The 23,263-nt window shown below is 32.6% G+C and overlaps 1 protein-coding gene across 5 annotated transcripts in view; it reads right to left on the reverse strand.

Moving 5' to 3' along the window:
* CNKSR2 (connector enhancer of kinase suppressor of Ras 2) overlaps positions 1–23,263 on the reverse strand; it is a 248,341-nt gene that overhangs the window by 42,496 nt on the left and 182,582 nt on the right. For all 5 annotated transcript variants that reach the window (XM_084791117.1, XM_084791119.1, XM_084791116.1 and 2 more), the window contains 6 exons: positions 16,202–16,250; positions 15,657–15,829; positions 12,585–12,658; positions 11,293–11,364; positions 6,299–6,366; positions 2,059–2,159 (listed from right to left, as the gene is read on the reverse strand). In XM_084791117.1, the coding sequence (XP_084647243.1) occupies positions 2,059–2,159; positions 6,299–6,366; positions 11,293–11,364; positions 12,585–12,658; positions 15,657–15,829; positions 16,202–16,250 (537 nt within the window). The remainder of the gene's footprint in view (positions 1–2,058; positions 2,160–6,298; positions 6,367–11,292; positions 11,365–12,584; positions 12,659–15,656; positions 15,830–16,201; positions 16,251–23,263) is intronic.

A 23,263-nucleotide genomic window follows, 5' to 3' on the forward strand; every position in this document is an offset into this window, starting at 1 on the left:
TGGGGATAAGCATTTTCTATGACTATAGACACTACAGAGTACATAAAAATGGAATATATTTTATGCATGAATTTAATGTTTGGGAATATATATTATAGCACAAGAGACAAACAAGAAAGAGAATAGTATCAATAAAATGCTGTAAAACATTTGCTGTGCTCCACTCTACTTGGCACAAGCCTTATCCTAGCTCTAGAGTCTAGCAGGTTACCTCAGGTGCCTTTCTGCAAGGAACTACATTTGTTAACCACAATGGGATTGAAATGTCAGCCAGAATAAATTTGGCTAAGATGAACATGTTGTTTCTTTTGGAAAAGAAAGAGAAATTATTTAGCATCATCCATGGGTATATTGTTATCTTTCAACATATTAAGTGTTATGTTGAACAACAGCTTAATAAAAATATTAATATGAACAGTTTCTTTCTAAGGTGCTACTGCTGTGCAAAGGAAAAAAGAGACACATTAAGCAGCAGGAGAATAGAACAATAAGAGTGCAGAGGGAACAGTGGGAATTGAAAGATTTAAGTGGGACTGGAGGCAGGAGGGTTGGGGAGAGTAGGGACAGGGGTTGGGTTTAAACAAAACTAAGGATATATTTTAAAAATCATATAAAAACCTATTTATTGGTAAGATAATTAAAAATAATTTTAAAAATGTGAAGCTGTTATCCTTTCATCTTTAAAAATACATTCCAAAGGAATTATTCAGATCCTGCTATTTTTTAAAGAGAGGGAAATATTAATTACTTAGAATAATATAAATAGGTTGAATTAAGTTGACTGTTATCACATAAACTATCTTTCTTTTCCATTGTGAAAGACTAAGTCCCAAAATACAGAGAATTGATAATTTTGGTAACATGACCATTAAATCAAATGGAGACAGTGACATACTCTCAGTAGTTATGATAGGAAATGGACATCAATTGGCTTAGTCTTTTTAAAAGCAGGGTAATTATTTACCTCAATAAACTATTGAAGTGTAGTTTATACATTGGATGATTTACAGATTTAAGAATTCTGGAGCAGCATAAACATATATGTTAAAGCAGACACCATGGATCATGGCTATATAAAATGCCTCATACAATACACACAGACACATACACACAGAAACACACAAAGACACACATAGAGACAGAGAGAGACACATACACACACAGAGACAGAGAGAAAAAGAAGAGACAGAGAGGTGGAGGAGGGAGAAGGTGGGAGCCTTTTGTGGTACAGGGGAATCAAGCCTGGGTAATGTGCATATTTGCTGGTTAATTAATTAATCTTTTATTTTTTATTTTTGCAAAGTTAACACAAGTTAGAGTCATCTGGGAAGAAGGAATGCCAACTGAGAAAAATACCCCCTTTGAATTGGCCTGTAGGCAAGTTTATGTGGCATTTTCTTGAATAATGACTGTCGTGGGTAGGGCTCAGGACACTGTGGGTAGTTCCACCTATGGCCATATGGTCCTGAGTTGTATAGGAAAGGAAAACAAGCCAGTTAGCAGAGTTCTACCATGGCCTCTGCTTCAGTTCCTGCCTCCAGGTTATTGCCCTGCCTGAGTTCCTGCCTTTGTTTCCCTCGATGATGGACTGTGATCAGGAATTGTAAACCAAATAAGCTCTTTCTTCTCCAAATTGCTTTTGGTTATGATATTTTCTCATGGCAATAGAAAGCAAATTAAGATAGTATATGATATCTATTACTGAGATACAGCTACAGCTCTATAGTACTGATATTTAACAGTTGTTCTTAAAGGACAAAGAAAATAACTTTATTAGTATGGAATAAATAAGAATAATTCATAAATCTTTTTCTAAGGTAACTTTTCTATTGTTTTTAATCCCTTTAAATCTGGCAACTCATTCTGCCTGTGATGGTAGTTTCCCTTAATTAAATACTCCCTGTAAATATAAACATATTTTCCTACTGATTTTAGATCACAAATTTTCTTTTCCTAAGAAATTTTCTTTGACGTACAATTTAATATATGTGCATTTTAACATATAAGTGGATCTTCAGGTCAAACTATCCTGCTATGTACCTGCCATTTTTAACTTACAGAGGGAGGCCGTGGGTATGTATCATAGGGTGGTGGAGGGCTGTCTTGTTTCGGTGTTGATGGAGTATCTGCTTCTTCTTTGTCACTTTCACTCCAATAATCTGAAAGATGGATATCTCATCTCAATATTTTATTAATATTTATAGCTACATTTATCAAGAAAATACAGTATCATTTAAAAAATTAAATTTCATTACTTCAGCATGTTTGTCATCATTGACCTACCCAAGAGCCATCAAGTTCCACTTTAGCTGTTTTAGAGCAGAAAGAAGGATGCACCGGGCGTGGTGGCGCACGCCTTTAATCGCAGCACTCGGGAGGCAGAGGCAGGTGGATTACTGTGAGTTCAAGGCCAGCCTGGTCTACAAAGCGAGCCCAGGACAGCCAAGGCTAACACAGAGAGACCCTGTCTCAAACAAAACAAAACAAAAAAACAAAAGAAAAGCTAGTGCTACTTTTATAGCCGGGCGTGGTGGCGCACGCCTTTAATCCCAGCACTCGGGAGGCAGAGGCAGGTGGATCGCTGTGAGTTCGAGGTCAGCCTGGTCTACAAAGTGAGTTCAGGATAGCCAAGGCTACACAGAGAAACCTTGTCTCAAAAAACCAAAAAAAAAAAAAAAAAAAAAAAAAAGAAGGACACAGTAACCTAATCCCAACCTCATTAAAAATGAATGGCACAAAATCAGTGTTAATATAGTTTTAAAAAATGCACTGTATAAGCCAAATCATGTTTAGGGTAAATTTGATTTTAGATAAAAATTTTCAGAGTCTTTAATTAATAAATACCATGCGAGTTTTCTTAAAGTATGTCATATTACCATGATGAATACTCAAGAGAAGGAAAGCAATATACCATATGCTGCTGTGTAGCTCTACTGATAAACATCTCCAAAATTAATGTTCTAAATTCTTTTCTGGCTTCATTTCACTGGTTATCTAACAATGTTTTCTAGAGTCATGATGACATGAATCTTTATAACACCATACTCCCACCTCTCCTTGGAAAGACATGACAAACCTTAATCTTGCCAAATAAAAAAAATGCATACCTCCTGAAGTGAGCTACAAGTACCAAAATTTCAAAACTATTTAAAAGGTTTGGAAATACAAGCTGCTAGTCAATGTTACTTGGCAGACCTGAGGCAAGAGGGGAGATAAAGAACTCTGAAAGCCATATTAATATTGTTTTTTTTTGCTTTTTTCATATTACTATTGTTAATCAAATCTGACAAAGACTCAGTTTTACTATATGTCAGCCATAACTGCTGTGTTGATTCTTTATGTGAGTTGCAAGCAAAATGCCAGGATGATTAACATAGTAATTTCAGGTAAGTGAACAGGTAATAAAAGAAAAGGAAGTTTGTATGAAAATTTAGATCCTAAAACCACCACCACAAGGTTCAAGGAGTATGTAGATTCAAGAAAAATCATAGTACATAGTTTTGTAGGAAACCTTCTCTTTCCAGAAATTCTCAATTGTAATGTTTTTCTATGGTGTTGTCCAAAGGTGAATACAGATAACATTGGTTTTTTTTTCTTTCAGAAATTGTTACATTCCAGGTAGGAAATAATGGAGCTGGATTTGAACTAAGAAATTACCTTGATCTAAAGCTCTGAGGACTAAGTTTCTGGGACTCTTACTTAAAACATCAAGAAAGGTTAATGTTGAGTTTAATGGTATTATTTAATCTCCCTCATTCATTCCTGATTTTTAACTCTGGTTACTGTAAATAGAAAGTGTCTAGCAGTGAATACTGGGCATAAAATAAACTGCTCATTCTATTCAGGTTTTAAAATAGAAGGACCATGACAATCACCACTGAGAAAAACACAAAGTATCTCAATTAGATACTTAGTTTTTTTTTTTTTCATTTAAAAATAAAGGGAAGCTGGTCATGGGAGCACACAACTGTCAGTGCAGTACTCAGGATGCTGATCCAGGATTTTAAGTTTGAGATGAGCTTGGGTTAATATAGCTAAACCTCAAAAATCCCAATGGGAAATAATAATGGAGACACTGGGCAATGACCACAACTATACCTAAGTCCTCCCTCGAAGAAGAATTGACATAGATGCCCAGAAGTAGATCTAGTAAATGTTTGTGGACAAAGCATGACTGATATTCAGAAGCAGGTAAAGGTTCAATTCTTCACCACACAACTTAATACATCTATGCTCTTAAAGGCTTTATTTAACTTTGTTGAGTCTATTTTATAATCTGCAAAAGAGTAGCTAATAATGACTTTTGTAGTGTGTACATGGGAGTACTAAATAAAGTAACATGTATTTGTTTTATACCTTGAATATACTCAAGAAGTATTGAGAGCACTTATCTTCTTGGGCATATTTGCATATTTGATGCCAAGACAATCTGACATGTATCACAAAGGCAGTAAATGCCTGTTCATTTTCACAGACATTCTTGATTTTTCTTTTGTAGCACTTTTGAACAATGAAGAATGAAACATGGAGTCCTAGAATCTGGACAGTTTTGTGAGAGACTGATAATTACCTGGGAAGTCAATGCTTGCATTCACCTCCTCCAACTCCCCACCCCAAACAAAGTAGTGAGCTTGCTAAGATCTTTTGATCCTTAGCCTTCCCACTATTTCCAATAATGCTGGCTGAGTTTATTCTCAATGTTTACATCGATACTGTGGGGTGTTGGTTCAATAATATCTCAAGGGGCTCTTATTAGCACAGTGGAAGAGATGATTAGCATTTTATCTAGAGCTCCATAGCTGTTACTATATGTAAGAGATCTCCTCAGCTAAATTAGGAAAATGACAATCTCTATTTAATGTAATTCTTGTCATTTTACAAAGCAATAGCAATTTAGTCTTTTGCTGTGTTGCTTAAGAAAAGGTGGAAATACTACTTTAAAAATTACCTTCTTGTGCTAAGCTATGAGTAAGGGAGACCAGAAAGAAGGCAACATTGAAAAGTTACATAGGTTCTTTGGGAACATGTGAATTATTACACATGCTGTAGCTTAGTACATGAAATTAATCAGTTTTTTTCTAAGAGCAAAGAGACTTTTAGCTCTCAATAATGTGTCTTGCAATGATATCAAATTTTATGGAGTATGAATAAACATGGCCATTTACAGAGGAGGGAACCTTCCCTTTTACTGTTATAGGTCTTATTTAGAATTATAAAAAAATTCAATCTAGGTCATTAATTTTTACGTGATTAATGCTTTGCAATGACTTCAAGGAATTATCATTCTTATGGTAAAACATTAAAATTCCATTTTTCTATATTTCTGAAAGACATATCATATTATATAATTATCCATATCTATATTACTGCATAGTAGTACACCAGAACTTTTACTCTTTACTCTTATCTAACTATAACTCAATACTCAATCATTACTTTGTCCACTCCCTACTTAATGCTTCATAGCCCTTAGTTACCACTATTTCCATTTTTAACTTTAAAGAGATATATTTTGTATGACAGTAAACTTCAGCACTAAGAATTATACTCAGGAGATGTCATATAGCCATAGAAGAGTGGAGTTGACAAGTACGCTTATCAGTTCCCAGTAGAAGACCAAGGGACTTAACTATATATTAGGTAGGAAGCCTAATATGTTTCTGATGTATGTTAAAGTACCTTTTTAACTCTGTAGAAATAGCAAGTATCATCATCTGCCTATGAATTTTCTTTTTTTTTTTGCCTATGATTTTTCTACCAAAATTTAGTAGGCATTAAAATAGGTACTTACACAATAGAGCATGGCAGCATGCATCCATGGAATGAATACTCTTTGGAACTTGCACTTGCAATATAAATTAACCTGTCCTTTAATCCACAATGAAACTTACTTCCACAACATGATCATGTTCAACTTTAAAGCAAAATCACGTAATAAAATTCTGCAGCTTGAAAATAAAAGTTCTGCAATATACACAACTTGAAAAATTTCCAGATTAATTTTCCTATCTATATACTGCCCATTTTCCAATTCTTTTATCCTTAAGCAATCAGGCAAAACACCTTTAAAGAATTACTTCATACCTTTTCAAGAAATCTGAAAGAGAAGGGTGGTATGTTTTAGTTCTCTTACCACAAATTGAAGTCTATAAATTACATCAAGGCATAAAGGTGAGGAAGTTTAAGCCCTTAATACACATTTATTAAATTTTCTTCAAAAGATATTTCTTCATTAGCCATGCCCTTTTATGCAAGAAAAAAAATGTACATGTTTGTAAAGTAAAATGTATTCATTTACCTTGTTCTTGCTTAATCCTTTCTCTTTCTGCATATCCTGCAGTCAGTAGGTTAATTCTATTAAGCCACCTGGAAGAAAAAAGTGATAATTCATTACACTTGTTAAAAATACTTATTTCAAAATGCCTAAGAAAGTATAGAGCAACTCTCCATATTAAATATGTCCTTTATTAAATTGAAAAAGTTTGCATTTTCAATAGGCAATAATCTACTGTAGTACAAATTGTTCAGTGAAGATGTAATTTCAATGGAACAGTTATGTAAAGCTGTTAATGTGTGAAATATAAAAGGTTTTGAGATGACCAAAGCCATATCAATTCTTTTCCTTCAAATATACAAACACTCCAAATATACCTGCTCTTCTGTTTTTTTCTTTCTAGAACAAATGCTTCTTTGGAGACATTTATAATAGCCAGTCTAATTTATATAGATAGGAAAAAAGCTTATAGAGCTTACCTGCAAAAGTAATAGCTTTACCATGAAATAATAGTTTTGATTACACTCATTTAAATTGAATGGCCCAAGGCTAAACACATCTCAGAAGTATTTTAGAAACTTGTTTCTACATGCAAGAGTATTAAGTGCCCCAACAATAGAAAGTATATATATTATTTAACTTATTATGATCTAGGAAATATATTTCCATGACTTAATTTTTCTTATCTTTCTTTCTTCAATAAGTATTGTGCCATTACTACTGCAGCAAAGCATTATCTCAGTTTCTTTATTTAATTCTACCAGAGTCTTTGTGTATGTATCATTTCAACCATTCATACTGCATTAGATAATTGGATCACAAATTCTTTGTAAACAAACTGACAATCTCCCACCTGGCAATTCTGAGTATTGGCCTGTATGTTTTCCCCAAACTGAAATTGGGGAGAACTCTCACATTTCAAACTACCTTAACTAATATTGGAATCATTGTTAGTGTTAACATCATTAAATTGTGGAATAGTCTGATCTGGATGTATTTTTAAAAACCCATGTTCTTATATGGGAGAATTTTTTTATATGGGAGAAATTTTCTCCCCAGATCCTATATCCTTTTTAATTAGAAAAGAAATTTGCTGAACTGACTCATATACTTCATGATTTTCCAAGTGGTATTATGTGTATATCATACACCTAGTAAATCTTGAAGAGAGGAAAGTTGTATCTCTGATGGTCATCTGTTGAAATCTAAGCTATAATTTTTTAAGAAAGTAACTTAAATCCAAACCACTCAGCAAAACATATAAGTATAATCCTAAAGAACATATGGGAAGCGAGGAAAGGACTTGAGTCCTATCAGTATAGAATAAAATATTGACAGTAATTTATTATGATATATATTATATTTTATACACATACCCCAGTAGATTATAAATTATAAATCAAGAAGTCAACTTCACGATAAAACCTTTGAAAATGACTATTAGCAAAAGGTAAACATTAAAAACTAATATGTAGTTAATTTGTTGTAAGAAAGTGGTTGAACTTGTATTTCAACCACTTCTTAGGAAAGAGTAAATTGATGCTATTAGGTGACAAGGGTGACAATAATGCTTAAAATAAAATCCATCGTTGACATCTAATCCAATTGTCCTTTTAATTAGAATTTTAAAGAAAATGAAGGCTCCTTGGGGGTGAATTGAGAAATTCAAGAGAAGCTCCTTCAATTTATCTATTAATCATTTATTAAATGTCTGTGTTTAACAACAAACTACGTTTTAGAGATGTAGAAATAAATATGGCATAGTCCTTGCTTTCACTGAATTCTAGATTGTTAAATTCCTAAGACAACTGAAAACTTAAGCTACTATTAGGAAAAAATTCTGTTCATAATAAAAACTCTTTAGAAAATGTATAGCTACTCACAGGCTGCTGTGTATAGCCTAAAAAGACAACACTGCATAGCTGTTGCTGTATATTAGATATACTTGTTCTCAAACTCCAGATGGAAGAACCTCACTTATTGGTATTCTTGGTATAATGATGGCTTGATATCTTAGGCTGTTGTGAAATCAAATATACATGTGTTAACTGATATCAGAAGTATTTATTGAGTGCCTGTATGTGCCATGGATGGTTCTAGGCACATAGAAAACAAAGTATTTATCTTCATGATACCTGTATCTTAATGATGTTGGCATATAACAAATAGGGATACCAGTAGGCATGTTATCTTTTAAAGTAGCAAGGAAGGTTAAAATTTAGAATGCTAAGGCTGCTGAAAAAGTACGGAAGTCTATGTTAGGTAAGGTGGTCAGGGATACATGATGCAATTTAGAATTTTTTTGACAACACTGATGTGGAAGTTCTTTAATATTAGTCCTAACTTCAGTACCTCATCATATTGTAATGCTTTAGAATATAAACATATAGGTAAGAGAATATGCTTAGAGTGACACAGACCAATACTCCAAGAGACAAATAAGATAGGAATCATGGTAGAAATATAGAATACCAATTAAAAATACAAATTAGTAATTCCTCACAATTAAAAGGATGCACAAACACATTTAGAAAAAAATATATCTACATATACAGATTTTATGGAAAAACTAAATTTAAGGAATATTTTTATACCCTAATTATTTTGTCCTGTTACTACTGGTATTACATATTTAAAAAAAGGAAGAGTGGAAATATGTATTATTCAGTACTATGGTATAATGTAATACAAATAGACATAACAATGGCTTTAAAGTCATAAAATAATCACATAAATATATTTAGTATAATTATGCTTATTTAAAAGTATAACCCCTCCTTAATTAGTCATGTTTTCAAAGATTAAACATGGAACAAATCAATACCCATATTATCTTGTTATATCTAATAATCATGTGACCAAACAAATCTGCATATGTGCACCTTTTCATATTATTAATCCTGTATGAATACATTTGGCACTGATTATTTTATCCTGTTTACAAGTGTTTTTAATTGCTTTTTGAATGTACATACTAATAATAAGATTATTAGAGAAAGAGAAAAGGGGAAATAATAAAGATTCACTATAATAAATAATTTAAAATTCAGATTTTTATGTGTATAATTCTGAGATATATAGTATACTATGCAAAGTCTTAGTTAAAACAAGATTTGTAGATGTATATTGTGGTGTTGACATATGGATTAGATGCATCTTGTCTTTGAAATAAGAAAATGGATGACATGGGTTTGGTTTAGTTCTTTTCTTCTATGGCATATAGAACCATAGAAGTATCAGAGAAGAAGAGTGATATCGACATCCTTTTGAATATACTGTGAACATAGCATAGCAACTGGAGGTTAAGAAAGGTTTTACAGTTGATAAAATGCATGGACAATATTTAAGCTAAAATGGCTCCAATTAGCATGTACCTAGAATGGTTAAATTATTTTACTTCTTACTGGGAGGCAATTGGTAACTAATGCATTCATCTTGTAAGATAAGAGCCTCTTATTTATGTCACTTATTCTTATTTTGGTTATAATGCAAACCCTTCGTATCTATCCTTGAGGAACTGAGTTTATCATTTGGCTAAGTAGATAGCATGGGCTTAGAATGATAGAACCATAGGACAATTACAGCACCAAAACCAGAGAACTATAAGTCCCCCATCATGTACACGTGAATAAGCATTTTCATTGGTATGAAAATTTAAGGATAGTAAATTATATAAGTCAAAGATAAGGACATTTCCTTTCTTTGTCATTTCCCTTCATACATCTCTGTTTTTAAAAACTATGGTTGTACTTCCAGTTGTCAAATAATTTATTTATAAAAATAGCTTAAGTGTTCATTTTCTGTGCCTAAGCGTATTTATGAAGCAGAACTTTGTGCTTAAAATGGATACAGCCGGGTGTGGTGGCGCATGCCTATAACCCCAGCACTCAGGAGGCAGAGGCAGGTGGATCACTGTGAGTTCAAGGCCAGCCTGGTCTACAAAGTGGGTCAAGGACAGCCAGGGCTACACAGAGAAACCCTGTCTTGAAAAACCAAAAAAAAAAAAAAAAAAAAAAAAAAAAGTTTGGATACCTTATTTTTGAGACATCCAAAGAAAAGTCCATCAGGTAAGAGAACAAAAGTATCTAAACATTAATACTTATTGCTACTGAACACTTATGTAGCATTTGAAACTCAGAAAAACCCTTAGAGAGATGGTTCTTCTCATTTTATAAAAGGGTCAATTATGTAGGACAGAAAGGTTAAGCTTCTCGTATAAATTTACATAGCTAGTAAGTTGTAAACCTGGGATTCAGTCTTGTCTAAAAGGTCACAGTTCTGGTCACTATGCTTTGCTGCCTCTTCCAAGTGTAGGGAAATTACATATGCAATATGCATTAGCTTCTGCAATTATAATATCTATTTTACAAAACAGAGAAGGGAAATTAACAGAAAGAAAGAAAAGTAACTAAAAATGTGTTAAGACTGAAATGTGAAACAGTGTGGTATATGAAGAGGAAAATATATGTAAATTTTCCTTTAGCCACCAAATAACCACAAAGCCATCAAATCAGTTGGCTATATAATCCTGTCCAATGACAGATGAAAGGTGACAGTAAGAATTACTAAACTTAACTAGACCTAAGCTATTGAAATACATATTCTATCAAATATACTTAGTACTCGAGTAATCAGGTTTTATGTACTACTTTTGGCATCTAGAAATACATGTTAAAACATATTCCTAAAATTTAACATTTAAAAAATTGTGGTAATAGCTTAGATTTATATGAGCTATGGTGCTTTTGTAGTACCATGAAATGTTGAAAATGTTATTTTTTACTATTATTTAGATATAAATTGCATTATGTATCCATGACATTTAAAACACAAATTAGGCAAGTATCACTTCTTAAAATTAGGTACGATCACATAGAACTATAGCTGGACGATCCAATTTTTAATTAACTAATGTAGAATTTACAACAAGATTCTCTAAAGATTACTGGAGAAAAGGCTTAGAGCTTGAGTTCTAGGACTAATTAACTAAGTCATTTAAGATGTAAGTAATACTTTACCTGTTCATGTCATCAAGATGCTCAGCAGCAAAATAAAAGCTTTTGATTTTAGGATGGCAGGCTTTGAATGCACTGTGAATAAAACCATAACAAACAAGTTACACTTACTTTTTTTTACAAATTGAAAAAAGTTATAAATCAAATACCTTTCAAAATTTTTATAAGAGTTGGTAAAGGGGAAAGGACATGATCAAAATATGCTGCATGAAAAAATTCTAATTTGTAAGATGGGCGTATTGGTGCATGCCTTTAATCTCAGCACCTGGGAGGCAGAGGCAGGCGCATCTTGTGAGTTGGAAGTCAGCCTGGTTTACAAAGTGAGCCCAGGACAGCCAGGGCTCCATAATAACACCTTAAAAAATCCTATACTGATAAAACATTCCAATATACTTTATAATATTTTGGTGTAACTATTAATAATGTTATTCAAATTTATAAATATTTCTAAATTATCAATGATAAACTAGGTACAAATTAATCATAACTTCTGGGACATACATGTGGAGTTATTCACTAATTGTGAAAATATTATGAGTATTGTACCAGATTCATGCCTGAGATGCCAAACTTATAAAATCACTGACATTTTTACATTATCTTACTAATCATAATACTTAACATGAGTATTAATAGAGGAGATTATTTTATTAATGAAGATTTATTATTTTAGAAAACTGATTAAATCATCAAACCATCATTTACATATAGCAGTTTTGGAAACTATTATATTAGCATTTAGTCCATTGATTAATAATTACATAATTTTGATGATAGCTGTTTCTGACAGAGCAAGGAGACCTACTCATATTTCCTTTCCCTGTTCCAATTTTCTGTTATTATTTCTGACTGCCAAATTCACTCTTAAATAAAGTTCCAGCCTAAGAGAGCTAAAAAATTATACTGTTTATTTATTATTAACATCATCATCATTGGTGTTTGTATGTGTGTGTACATTCCAGAGAAAAATTTTGGGGAGCTGACTTTATATCCATGGATTCTAGGATTGCACAGGTCATCAGGCTTGCATGTAAAGTGTGTTATCTTGTTGCCACAAACTAAGTAAGTTTTATGAATACAATTACTGCAATGTGTAACCTAAGTTCATGTACATAATGCTTCTATCATAATGACAGAAATCAGTAAATTCCATGTTATGTACTCAAAAATGCTTTCTTATACTGTCAGTTTGAAAGCATCAGATAAACAATCTACAACTTAAAATCTAGAAAATTACAAAGTAAATTATCCTATCTCCTCCATCCCCCCTCAGTTACCAAGCAAAATCAACTTACTATTTCTTACGGCATTCACTGGCTCTATCAATTTTGAATTCAGGCAGACTGATGAATCCTTCTGCTTTTTCATCCTAAAGAAGGAAGACTTTGTTTAGGCTATCACACCAAGGAGGTCTGAAGCTAATTATACTGCATAAGTATGACTTAGATAATTAGAGTAATCAATGTACTAGTCATTTAGATCTTAGGTCCCACTTCTGTTGCATAAATTCTACATATCCATAAATAAAAGGACTGTTTTGAAAACTTAGAATTTTTACAAACACAAAAGATGATTTTTATATTAAAATGATATAAAATAATTTGCAAAGTAAAACACATTTTATAAAAATTTTGGGGGCTACAGATCGTTGAGTACTCATTTTTGCAGGATGTACTGAGCTCTGGGTTTGATCTTTAGGATGTAAACAAAAACAACAAAACCACAAAAAAAAACCTACAAAAATAAACAACAACAACAAAAAGGAAAGAACATTTCAGGCCAGATTTACAAAATAACTACATTCTTAGTATAAAAATTTTTATCATTTAAAAAAGATTGATAGCAGGGCATGGTGGCACATGCCTGCAATCCTAGGAGTTGACAGGCAGAGGCAGGCAGATCTCTGAGTTCGAATCCAGCCTGGTCTACAAAGCCACTTCCAGGACAGTCACAGCTATACAGAGAAATTCTGTCTCAGAAACCCAAACCTAAACCCAACCATACCAAAAATGTATCTATGTGTATGACTGTTTTGTTAGAATGTATGTATGAGCATCATTTGCACACATGTTGCCTAACAGAGGTCAGAAGATGGCATTGGATCCCCCGGAACTGGAATTACAGATAGTTGTGAGCCATCATGTGGGTTCTAGAAATAGAATCAGCACTTCTAAGTGCTAACAACATCTCCAGCCCCATTTTCTATCATTTTTAATACTTAGAAATAAAATACAAAGTTAATTACAGTTTAAAATTTCATTTCTTTATAATAATTTGCTTATCAAATTTGAAATATTTTCTTATATATGATTATTTTGTGAATTCAGTAGTTTAGAAATTAAGCAGGTAAAAAAAGAGAAATTAAGTAGGTCAACATGATTTTCAAATGTGTAGCTCAGATACATCACACATAAACACACACATTATTTTTGTCTGAAAACTTAATAAAATTAAATCCTCCTCTCTTCAATACTGGTTAATAAAACAAGGTAGGAGAATTATTCCAAATATTATATTTGTGTTAAATTGAATCAAGTATAATATGATTTGGTTGCTAATTTTTTTTTTAGTCACTGTGTCCCTCGTCCTCGTTACAACAAAGCTTCACAGATTTTTACCATTCCAAAGCTTTATTTGATCTGCTAAACCAGCCAATAGCTCCTTATATATCAAATTTAAGTAAGATTACTCTCCTTCTCACTATTTTGAAAAAAAAAGCTACTCTCAGTTTTCTTTCTATATATGTATGAATGTATGTATATTTATGTTATTTATTTTATTAATGAACTATGCAAAACTTAAAAATTTAATCTATAGTGACTGATATTTTACATTTTTGTCTTTAAATGTTTTTTCCAATCTTGGAATAAAGGAAATGTCTTCCATTTAGACTTCTAGTTCATGTTACTTTTGACATCCTTAATTTAAATCTGAAATGTTTTTGAAATATTATCTCTTCATAATGATATACATGAAATACTATATTTTCTCTAAAACAGCACTAAGGCTTACCTATAAAATTTACTACAAAATTAATCATTTATATTTTACATGGCTAATAGTAATAATAAGTTGCCAATGACTGTAGTGTAGGCACTATTTAATAAAACAAAAATTTTCATCTCTTATAGTTTGAAAGACAATATAATTTAGACAAATCTATAAGTGAATCACAATGAAAAGAAACAGATATGTATCTTGATACTACTTGATTAGCATATAAAAATTTAGTATAGCTATCAAATAAAAATGCATTTATATTTGTTTACTATAACTGAACCAGATTTTAGTGAAACAGATTTTATTTTATGTAACTATATATGACTGTCACAAAATACCAAAACAACAATATTTTTACATGAATAAAATTTATTTATGATATAGATTTAAAATTATTTAAGCTCTCCCAAATAAGTCTTCTTATTAATGAACACTGCTTAAACACTAAACATTTTGTAAGACATTGTTCTTAGTGGAGTTACAGTCATTGATTCAGCTCTAAGAAAGCTTAGTGAGATATACCAATATTTTCATTTTATAGACCAAGTGAGAAGTCAAGTAGTAAAATTCCTGAGTCTAGTTTTATTCATGGTAAGACAGCAGTATAATTGCTTGTTTGGGGAACATCAAATTCTCTAGATAATGTATATTACAATCAAAGGTCTAATAATGCTAGTAACTTTGGGCAATTACTCTTCAAATGAAAACTGATTAATGTTTGTATAAATTCTATAAAATAATATACTATATATATTTTGATAAGCTAAAATCCAAACTTATTGTTTTAAAAGTCTAATGAAGTGAAGTAACAGATAGGTACAGCAAACAAGTCTAAACAGTGTGAAGGGGGAAAATCAGTGAATAACGATTGATTGTGATATGACCAGTCAAGATGCAAACATGTTGAAAAAAAACCTAGAAAAGTCATAAGAACAATTAAATACATTAGACATGCCCTTCATCTGAAGTTGCTCAAAAGCAATGGATTCTTATAACTTTGAGACTTAGTGTACTAGTTCTTTTTTTTTCTCTTGGAGAAACTGAAATAAATGAAAATAATACTGAATTACTCAAGTTGTTAAGTAGTCCCACCTCAAAAACAGAAACAGAAAATCCCCATAAAAACGCTGGGTGAGAGGTTTTAAAAATCTATATGCTTTTGCTTAAACTACTCTATTAGTTGCTTGGTCTCTTTAGAAACAGAATTTCACTGTATTTTAACTGTGCTTCACATATGTTGCTATATTAGAAAATTGAACACTGAAGATAGATCCTGAATTGGCTTTATGAGCTGAAAAAAAAAGGTTCAAATGTTGAGACTTTTGTTAGATATACTGAACAGATGAGAACACAAATTGCTGTCTTACCTCTTCATTAATATACCAGTATAGGGATGCATCCTTTAGGACGAACCAGTACTTCTTCCATTTCTGTGAAAAATAGCTCTTTGCATCTTTCTTTTTCCAAAGCCATCCCTCACAGTCACCACGGCCAAGATCCTTGCAAGAAATTCTTCTTTTGCTCTTGCCTGCGATAGCTCCTAAAGATAATGAGTGGAAATACTCTTTAAATTTTGGAAAACACATGCAGTAGAAGAGTAATCCATAGATCCTAAAAGCAAAGCAGACAGTTCAAGATAATTCTTGAAATTATCATTTCTAATTGTATTAGCACAGAAAATAAAGAGACATTTGATGCCTTGTCTCTTCATACAAATGTTAACACAACCACAATTAATTATAATTAATTAATTAAATGTAATCCTCATCTCAAGACTTTTTGAGACTGTTATCAAAGGTATCTGCATGGTAGGTGAACTGAAACCACACTGACTTCAAGAGGATTAACAAAATGTGCTGGTGATTATCACAGTACAAAAGAAGCAGGTTAAAGGTTAATTTTCTTTTATTACCTTTGTTTTTCTTCTTTGATTTGTGCTGCAGAGAGGACTGCTGAAATGTCTGAAATTATAAATAGGAAAGGTTACTATATGAAGATCCAGAGAACCCATAGGGCTACCTGGAACTGTCATAAACTAAATGAGGACTCAAAACCCAGATTAGAGATTAACTTTTCCCATTAATATTTCAAAATATATGAACATAATCATATTACTTTACTTTATTAGCTCCCATGAACTAGGAGGAGAGGATCTACCAGTATCCTAATTTTGTTGGCAGATTACAGGGCAAACATATTTCTGAAACTAAGTGTTTGTATCCACATACATACACAAAGCTGTTCCCTTTGAGACTTATTATGCTTTCTAACACAACATCTCATCTGATTCTCACATAATCTGATGAACTAAGAGGCAAATGTGTCTTTCTTATGTCTGTCTCCACTAAGTCTCTAAATCAATAAGCACTTGGATCAATATCATAATCTCATACCTACTTCTATCAGTACTACTGGAGACTAATCTACATGCTAATGGTCTTCCTCATCTCTCCTTCTGAACATATGTACCTTCCCACTCCTTAATTACTAACCCCTACAAGTGTATGTTTAGCATCTTGAATACATTCCATCCACTACCTCTAATATTTGTGGATTATAAAGTCCAATACAACTGTCCTACCAATGAAAAATTATTGTGCCATCTAAATCACTGACCATGACACCTGATTATGCTTGTATTTCTGACCTGTCTAGTTTCCACGGGATATCACTTTAATGGTTCCTTTGCACTATTCCCTACACACACACACACACACACACACACACACACACACACACACACACACACACATATATTTATCTAAACAATCATCCAAACCAGATTGGCATGCTATTTTACTCAGTACTAAGTGCCTATTAAACAGTTTATTATGTCTAGAGAAAAGCCAGAGCTGTATTGACTCACCCAATTTTCAGTAAATGACTATAAACCACTGGCTCTACTCAGATAATATACTCATATAGATTTTTCACTGGTATAATAAGATTAATTATGATTAGCTAACCAACAGAGAAAAGAGATTGCCTGTGAGTTTTTAGTGTTCTTTGAGGTGAACCTTCTTTGGAGTAACAGATTTTTCTTTTTCTACACAAACATATAATGGCTAAATGGTATTTGTTTATATAAAATTTTCTGACTTAGTTGTATGATAAATTCATTCTACAATTTAATGTACTTGCTCCTAATATAGTATATTTCTATCAAATTTTTTGTTCTGTGAATGGTTGATAAACAGCTAATACATATAGAGTCAGATAATCTCTTGACATACAGTGTAATCCAGAAACAATAATCACTCAAGTATCAAAGCACCATAAATGTCTGTTTGTATGCATATATAACCACATATACACATATATACACAATTACATTATATATATTTTTTTCAGAAATCATGGCTATGGAAATTTATAATTACTTATTGAGAGACAGCATGAAAGCCAAATTTCATTATGCTATATGGGTAGTTCTAGCTAGTGTTTAAGTATACTTAATTTATACATAAATATTTTCCATATATTGTTGTCACGAAACTACCGATTCATTTTTGTCCTTTTGTATTCCTTCAAGTGATCATTATAGTTTTATAACTCATTACTTTGAAACATGGCAAAGATAGGAGATACCTTTTTTTAAAAGAAACTATTCATATTAATAACATCCTATAAGAATTGTATTATTTAATGTATTGTGTCTTTTATACTTATTTGTTTAGTTTGTTATGTACTAGAGATGAAACACAGTTCTATCACTGGTCTTAGGTGGAGACATGACACTTCAATTTAGTCCAAAGACTATATTACTGCAGTACCCCTTCCCCTCCCTTGCCCAATGCAGTTATCTACAGATTTTTACTATTAAGCATGCCCAATTCTCTGATATCAAATTTTAAACTAATTTTTCTTTTTCCCCTTTTCTATCACTTCTTCAGATACTAATGAAACTTCCACATATATCTTTATTTTTCTACTGGAGACCACCACTCCTCAATGTAGCTTTGTGCAGATCTCTATTCCTGAGGCTGCCCACTTTGCCTTTCTCTAACTTAATGGTCTTCAAGCTTCCATCTGAGTCATGTTTAGACATTTTCTGAGACTAAACAAAATATTTTTATTATTTTTAGTATCGTTCCTAAATCTTGTAGTCAAATTTGCTTTTGTTTCTAAAATTAACACTTGAAAGCAACACACCCAAATCATCAAAAAGTAAGCTAAACCTGCCAGAGGTAAAGTACAGTAAAACCAGTTGCTTTAATCTCAAATTCAGACTATATCTAAATCCTTGCACTTTCATTAGCTTCAAAAAACAGGCACAGACCTATTTGCTCTTAATAGTCCCAAACTCACAAATACATTCATACATGTTTTTAAATAGGCATGCCAGTCATAATAATTATCAGCATACAAAGAGTTAAAAAAGGAATTATAAAAATAAAATGTCCAGAAGTATTATATATCTAATATCTGCACTTATAAGTGAGTATATACTATGAGTGTCTTTCTAGGTCTGGGTTACTACACTCAGGATGATCATTTTTAGTTTCATCCATTTGCCTGCAAATTTCAAGATTTTCTTGTTTTTGATAGCTGAATAGTATTCCTTCATGTAAATGTACCACAATTTCTATGTATTCTTCTGTTGAGGGACATATAGGCTGTTTCCCAGATTCTGGCTAATATGACTAAAGCTGCTATGAACATAGTTGAGCAAGTGTCCTTGTTGTATGGTGGGGCATCTTTCAGGCATATGCCCAGGAGTGGTATAGCTGGGTCTTGAAGTAGCACTATTCCTAATTTTCTGAGAAAGTGCCAGGTTGATTTCCAAAGAGGTTGTACAAGTTTGCACTCCAACTAACAATGGATGAGTGCAAACTTCTACTCATCCAAAGTGGATGACCAAAGCTCATGAAGCCTCAACCGTCACAAATAACTATAGGAAACTACGGAATGCTGGGAGCAGAATTCATCTTCCCCAGGGAAGAGGACACCAATTGGTTATCCAATACCTACGGGCCTTAAAAACCTATATACAAGTAACATTATAGAGACTGAACAAGTTATATTTAGAAATATATATTATATAAATATAATATATGCTATATAAAATATATAATATGAATAAATATATAAATATGCATTTAGGAATACACACACACACACACACACACACACACACCCAACACATTTAACAGTAATTATTGAGAAAAAAGGTCATGAATTTGAAAGAGAGCAGAGAAGTGTATGTGTGGGTTTAGAGGGAAGGAAGGAAAGGGAGAAGTGATGTAATATTATCATCTCAAAAAAAAACCCCTCAATCCTCAGAGTAAACAGACTACAGTAGCTGCTAAGAACTTCCATCTTTCCTCTTCTAAAATGTACAATTTTCTTGCCATAGTTGCCATTATTACCAGAAGTGGGAAGGAAGTCATAATCAGTACCCCAACAACCAGTCAGGTTTAGTTATATGTCCTCAACAAGCCAAATGAATACTGAAAGATAGACAAGGGAAATTTATTCAATATGGCCACACTGGGAAGAAGGGCAAAGAGACCCAGCAACCCACCTCCCACAAGCCTGGTTTCTACTTTCTTTCTTTCTTTCTTTCTTTCTTTCTTTCTTTCTTTCTTTCTTTCTTTCTATCTTTCCTTTTACAGTGAACATGAAAAACTTGTTTTTTATAGCATGAAAAATCCTTTGATTTTCTAAGAATGTTCTACATACGCTGATCTTTAACAACTTTATATCAGTAACCAGGACCTGTTAATTGAGATACATAGGCTGCCCATTTTAGTTGATTTAATATGGAGAACACTGATGTCATAATGATCACCACCTGTCAGATGTTCTACTCACTTTTTATGTTCAAGTAAATGGCTATTCATTGTTTTCCTTCCTACTGGCTCAGGTATAAAATCTTGGAGTCACGTTTAATTATTTTTTAATAGCCCAGAGCCAAGCCATTAACACATCGTATAAGATTAAATTTCACATATATTTACAATCTTATTACTTCTATTAATCCTTGCTTACCTTGATCATAGCAATACCTCTTTACCATTCCTGCTTCTGTTTTTAACATCTCCAATAATAGTACAAGAGCCAGTATGATCCTATTAAAATGTTCAGAATCTTGTAATTCCTACATATAAAACTCTACAATGGGTTCTCATTGCAAATCCACATTCATATCCTTTCATAATCTTGAAGGTCTCACATGATCTGATTCCTTCTTACTTTTACTTATTTTCTCACCTTGTTAACTTTATTCCAGCCATAGTGGCAGATCCCAGATCAAGCTAAAGTGCAGGTATATTTCACAGTCTTTACTCTTGCTGCTACCTCAGTGTTCTTTTACCCAGACACTATCATGGCTTAACTTAGATCATCTTTTTTAAAATTTTATTTTATTAATTTATTCATATTACATCTCAATGGTTATCCCTCCCTTGTATCCTCCCATTCTTCCCTCCCTCCCATTTTCCCCTTACTCCCCTCCCCTATGACTGTTCCTGAGGGGATTACCTCCCCCTGTATATGCACATAGGGTATCAAGTCTCTTCTTGGTAGCCTGCTATCCTTCCTCTGAGTGCTACAAGAAGAACATTATGATGGGCAGATTTGGGCCCAGGGGTCCAGCTCAAACTATGGCACCAGCCAAGGACAATACAGGCCGTCAACTTCAAACCCCTACCCAGATCTAACCCATGGACAGGACATTCTCCACAGTTGAGTGGAGAGTGGGGACTGACTTTCACACGTACTCTGGTGCCTCATATAAGATCTTCTTTAAGTCATTACTTAGATGCTTACTTTAAAATGAACCCCAGCATTCCTTACATGAAGTTGTTAATCTTCATGCCATCAACACTCCTTATTTGTTTTTTTTCTTTGAGTTTAAGATAAAATATGCTTACATTTCTTATTTATTGTACAGATTCTCTTCCAAATATAAGCTCTAATAAAAAAGAAAAAATCTGTCTTATACACTGCTTTGTTCTCTGCCTATAACATTATGGGCTCAATATACAGAAAATGAATTACTGCTTGTGAGTGAATAACTACTGAGTAAAACATTAGCAAAGAGCCCATAATATAATCTTAACTAGTTAATTATTTTAACCTAAAAATTATGGGATGGTGGGTAGGCAACAAACCAGTTGTCTCTTGTCCAGTAATCTATGTGTGCAACATATCCCTGAAATGTATGTTCTTTAGTGGACCATTCCTCTGGGATCACGCAAAAATTCTTTTTTATCTAGTGTTCTTCAGAATTATTTGCACTGAGATTGTCTTAGTGAATTTAACAGATTAGATTCAAATCTGGTTGACCAAAGTACATTAAATCTGTGTCAAAAGATATTTATGCAAATAATTATATGATGAATTATGAATTGATGTGTTGAAATTGTAATTCTATCCGAAAAATAGAATGTGCTAAAAGAAAAAGCCATTATGAAAGTATTGTTGATCCTCTTCTTAACCATGGTGATGCATGCAATAGGATTCTGTTTGGCTATAAAAGATCCCTTTTCAGAATTTGGCTGAAAAGACCATTTGTTTTTCATTTGCCCACAGATGTTCTCTTCAAACTCTATTCGCTTGTCTTTTGGATGAGGAAGGGGGGGTTGCAATTTGGGTCATTCTTATCCTGAAGATTTCAGAAGCACTTATTTTAATTATAGAAAAAAATGACAGTTTCTGTGTTGCATTTTGAAAGCTCAGCTACTATTAAATTCTTCTCAAGTTGCAAATTACTGCACTTATGGAAAAATTGCAATCAAAATACTCTCTTGTTGCAATATAACAACTTTCTTTCACTGTAATTTTCCACAAAGTTCCAAGATTTCTTCAGTGGCTAGTCAAGCCAATATCATCCTTCGTCTATATAAGAAAAGAAGGTGCTTAGCAATTTGAAGTACTTGGGATAAATGACAGCTACTTCTACAATTCAATTTTCAAATAAACAAAATTATTTGAAGTCTTAAATATTTTAGAAAGTAAAATCCTTTCTCTCCTACTGTCTAATTATTATATGTTGGAAGTAAAAGAGTATGAGTAAGTGGAGTATGTGTTAATAGCACTAAATATATCAAACAATCTTCTATTTATTAGAAATTTCACAGAACTTAACTGGTTTGTTGTTGGTGGTGATACTCTTGTTTATGTAATACATGAAATAAACAAGTTGGAACAGAGGAGGTAAAAGATTTAGAACTGAATTGATATTAGGCGTTTCAGTTCAGTGGGGATAAGGTAGCTCTTTGGTGTTTATGAACCGAACTATAGTTTTTATTTAATAAAGATATATTCATATTGACTCAAAATTCATGCTTTAAAAACATAATCAATGAAGAGTTAGATAAAAATAAAATGATAGTTGAGATAAGTCTACATGCCCTTCAAACAACTTAGTTAGGTAAAGTCAATGATTAATTAAAAAAATAAACCAGTTTCTTGGAAAGGATGTGACTGAATCTTATGTAATAGCCTCTTCCTTTTATTTATTACAGTTGTAAGTTAGGGAGAAGAAGAGCAATTAATGCATGATAACAAAAATTACCACCCTTGGAAATAGAAACCATTATTCTGAGATCATAATAATTATTTCCCGAGGGATTATTCTGTGTTAGGGACAGTATTGGGAATTTTATCAATTTTTATTCTTAGCAAAAGCCTGACCAAAGCACCACCACCATCACTACCACCACCACCACTGTCGCCACCACCACCAGATTGTAATGAGGCTATAATTGACCATCCAGTAAAGAAGAGAAAACAGACAGAATGCAGACTGTTTGCTCAGGATCACATGAGTAAGGGCAGATTCAGTTGGATGTCTGTCATCTCTGTGCTCCTAACTATCACATGTGCTACTGTCCTAAAAGTAAGTATTCTGCAATTATTGTAGCCGTTTAAAGGGGGAGAAAATTGTCACCAAATGTCTTAAAATGACACAAGGCATTGATTCATGAATGTTTTCTGACACATACTACAAGTTCACAGTTATGTAGAA

Source organism: Acomys minous, assembly GCF_964271855.1.
Source record: "Acomys minous genome assembly, chromosome: 7".
NCBI lineage: Eukaryota > Metazoa > Chordata > Mammalia > Rodentia > Muridae > Acomys > Acomys minous.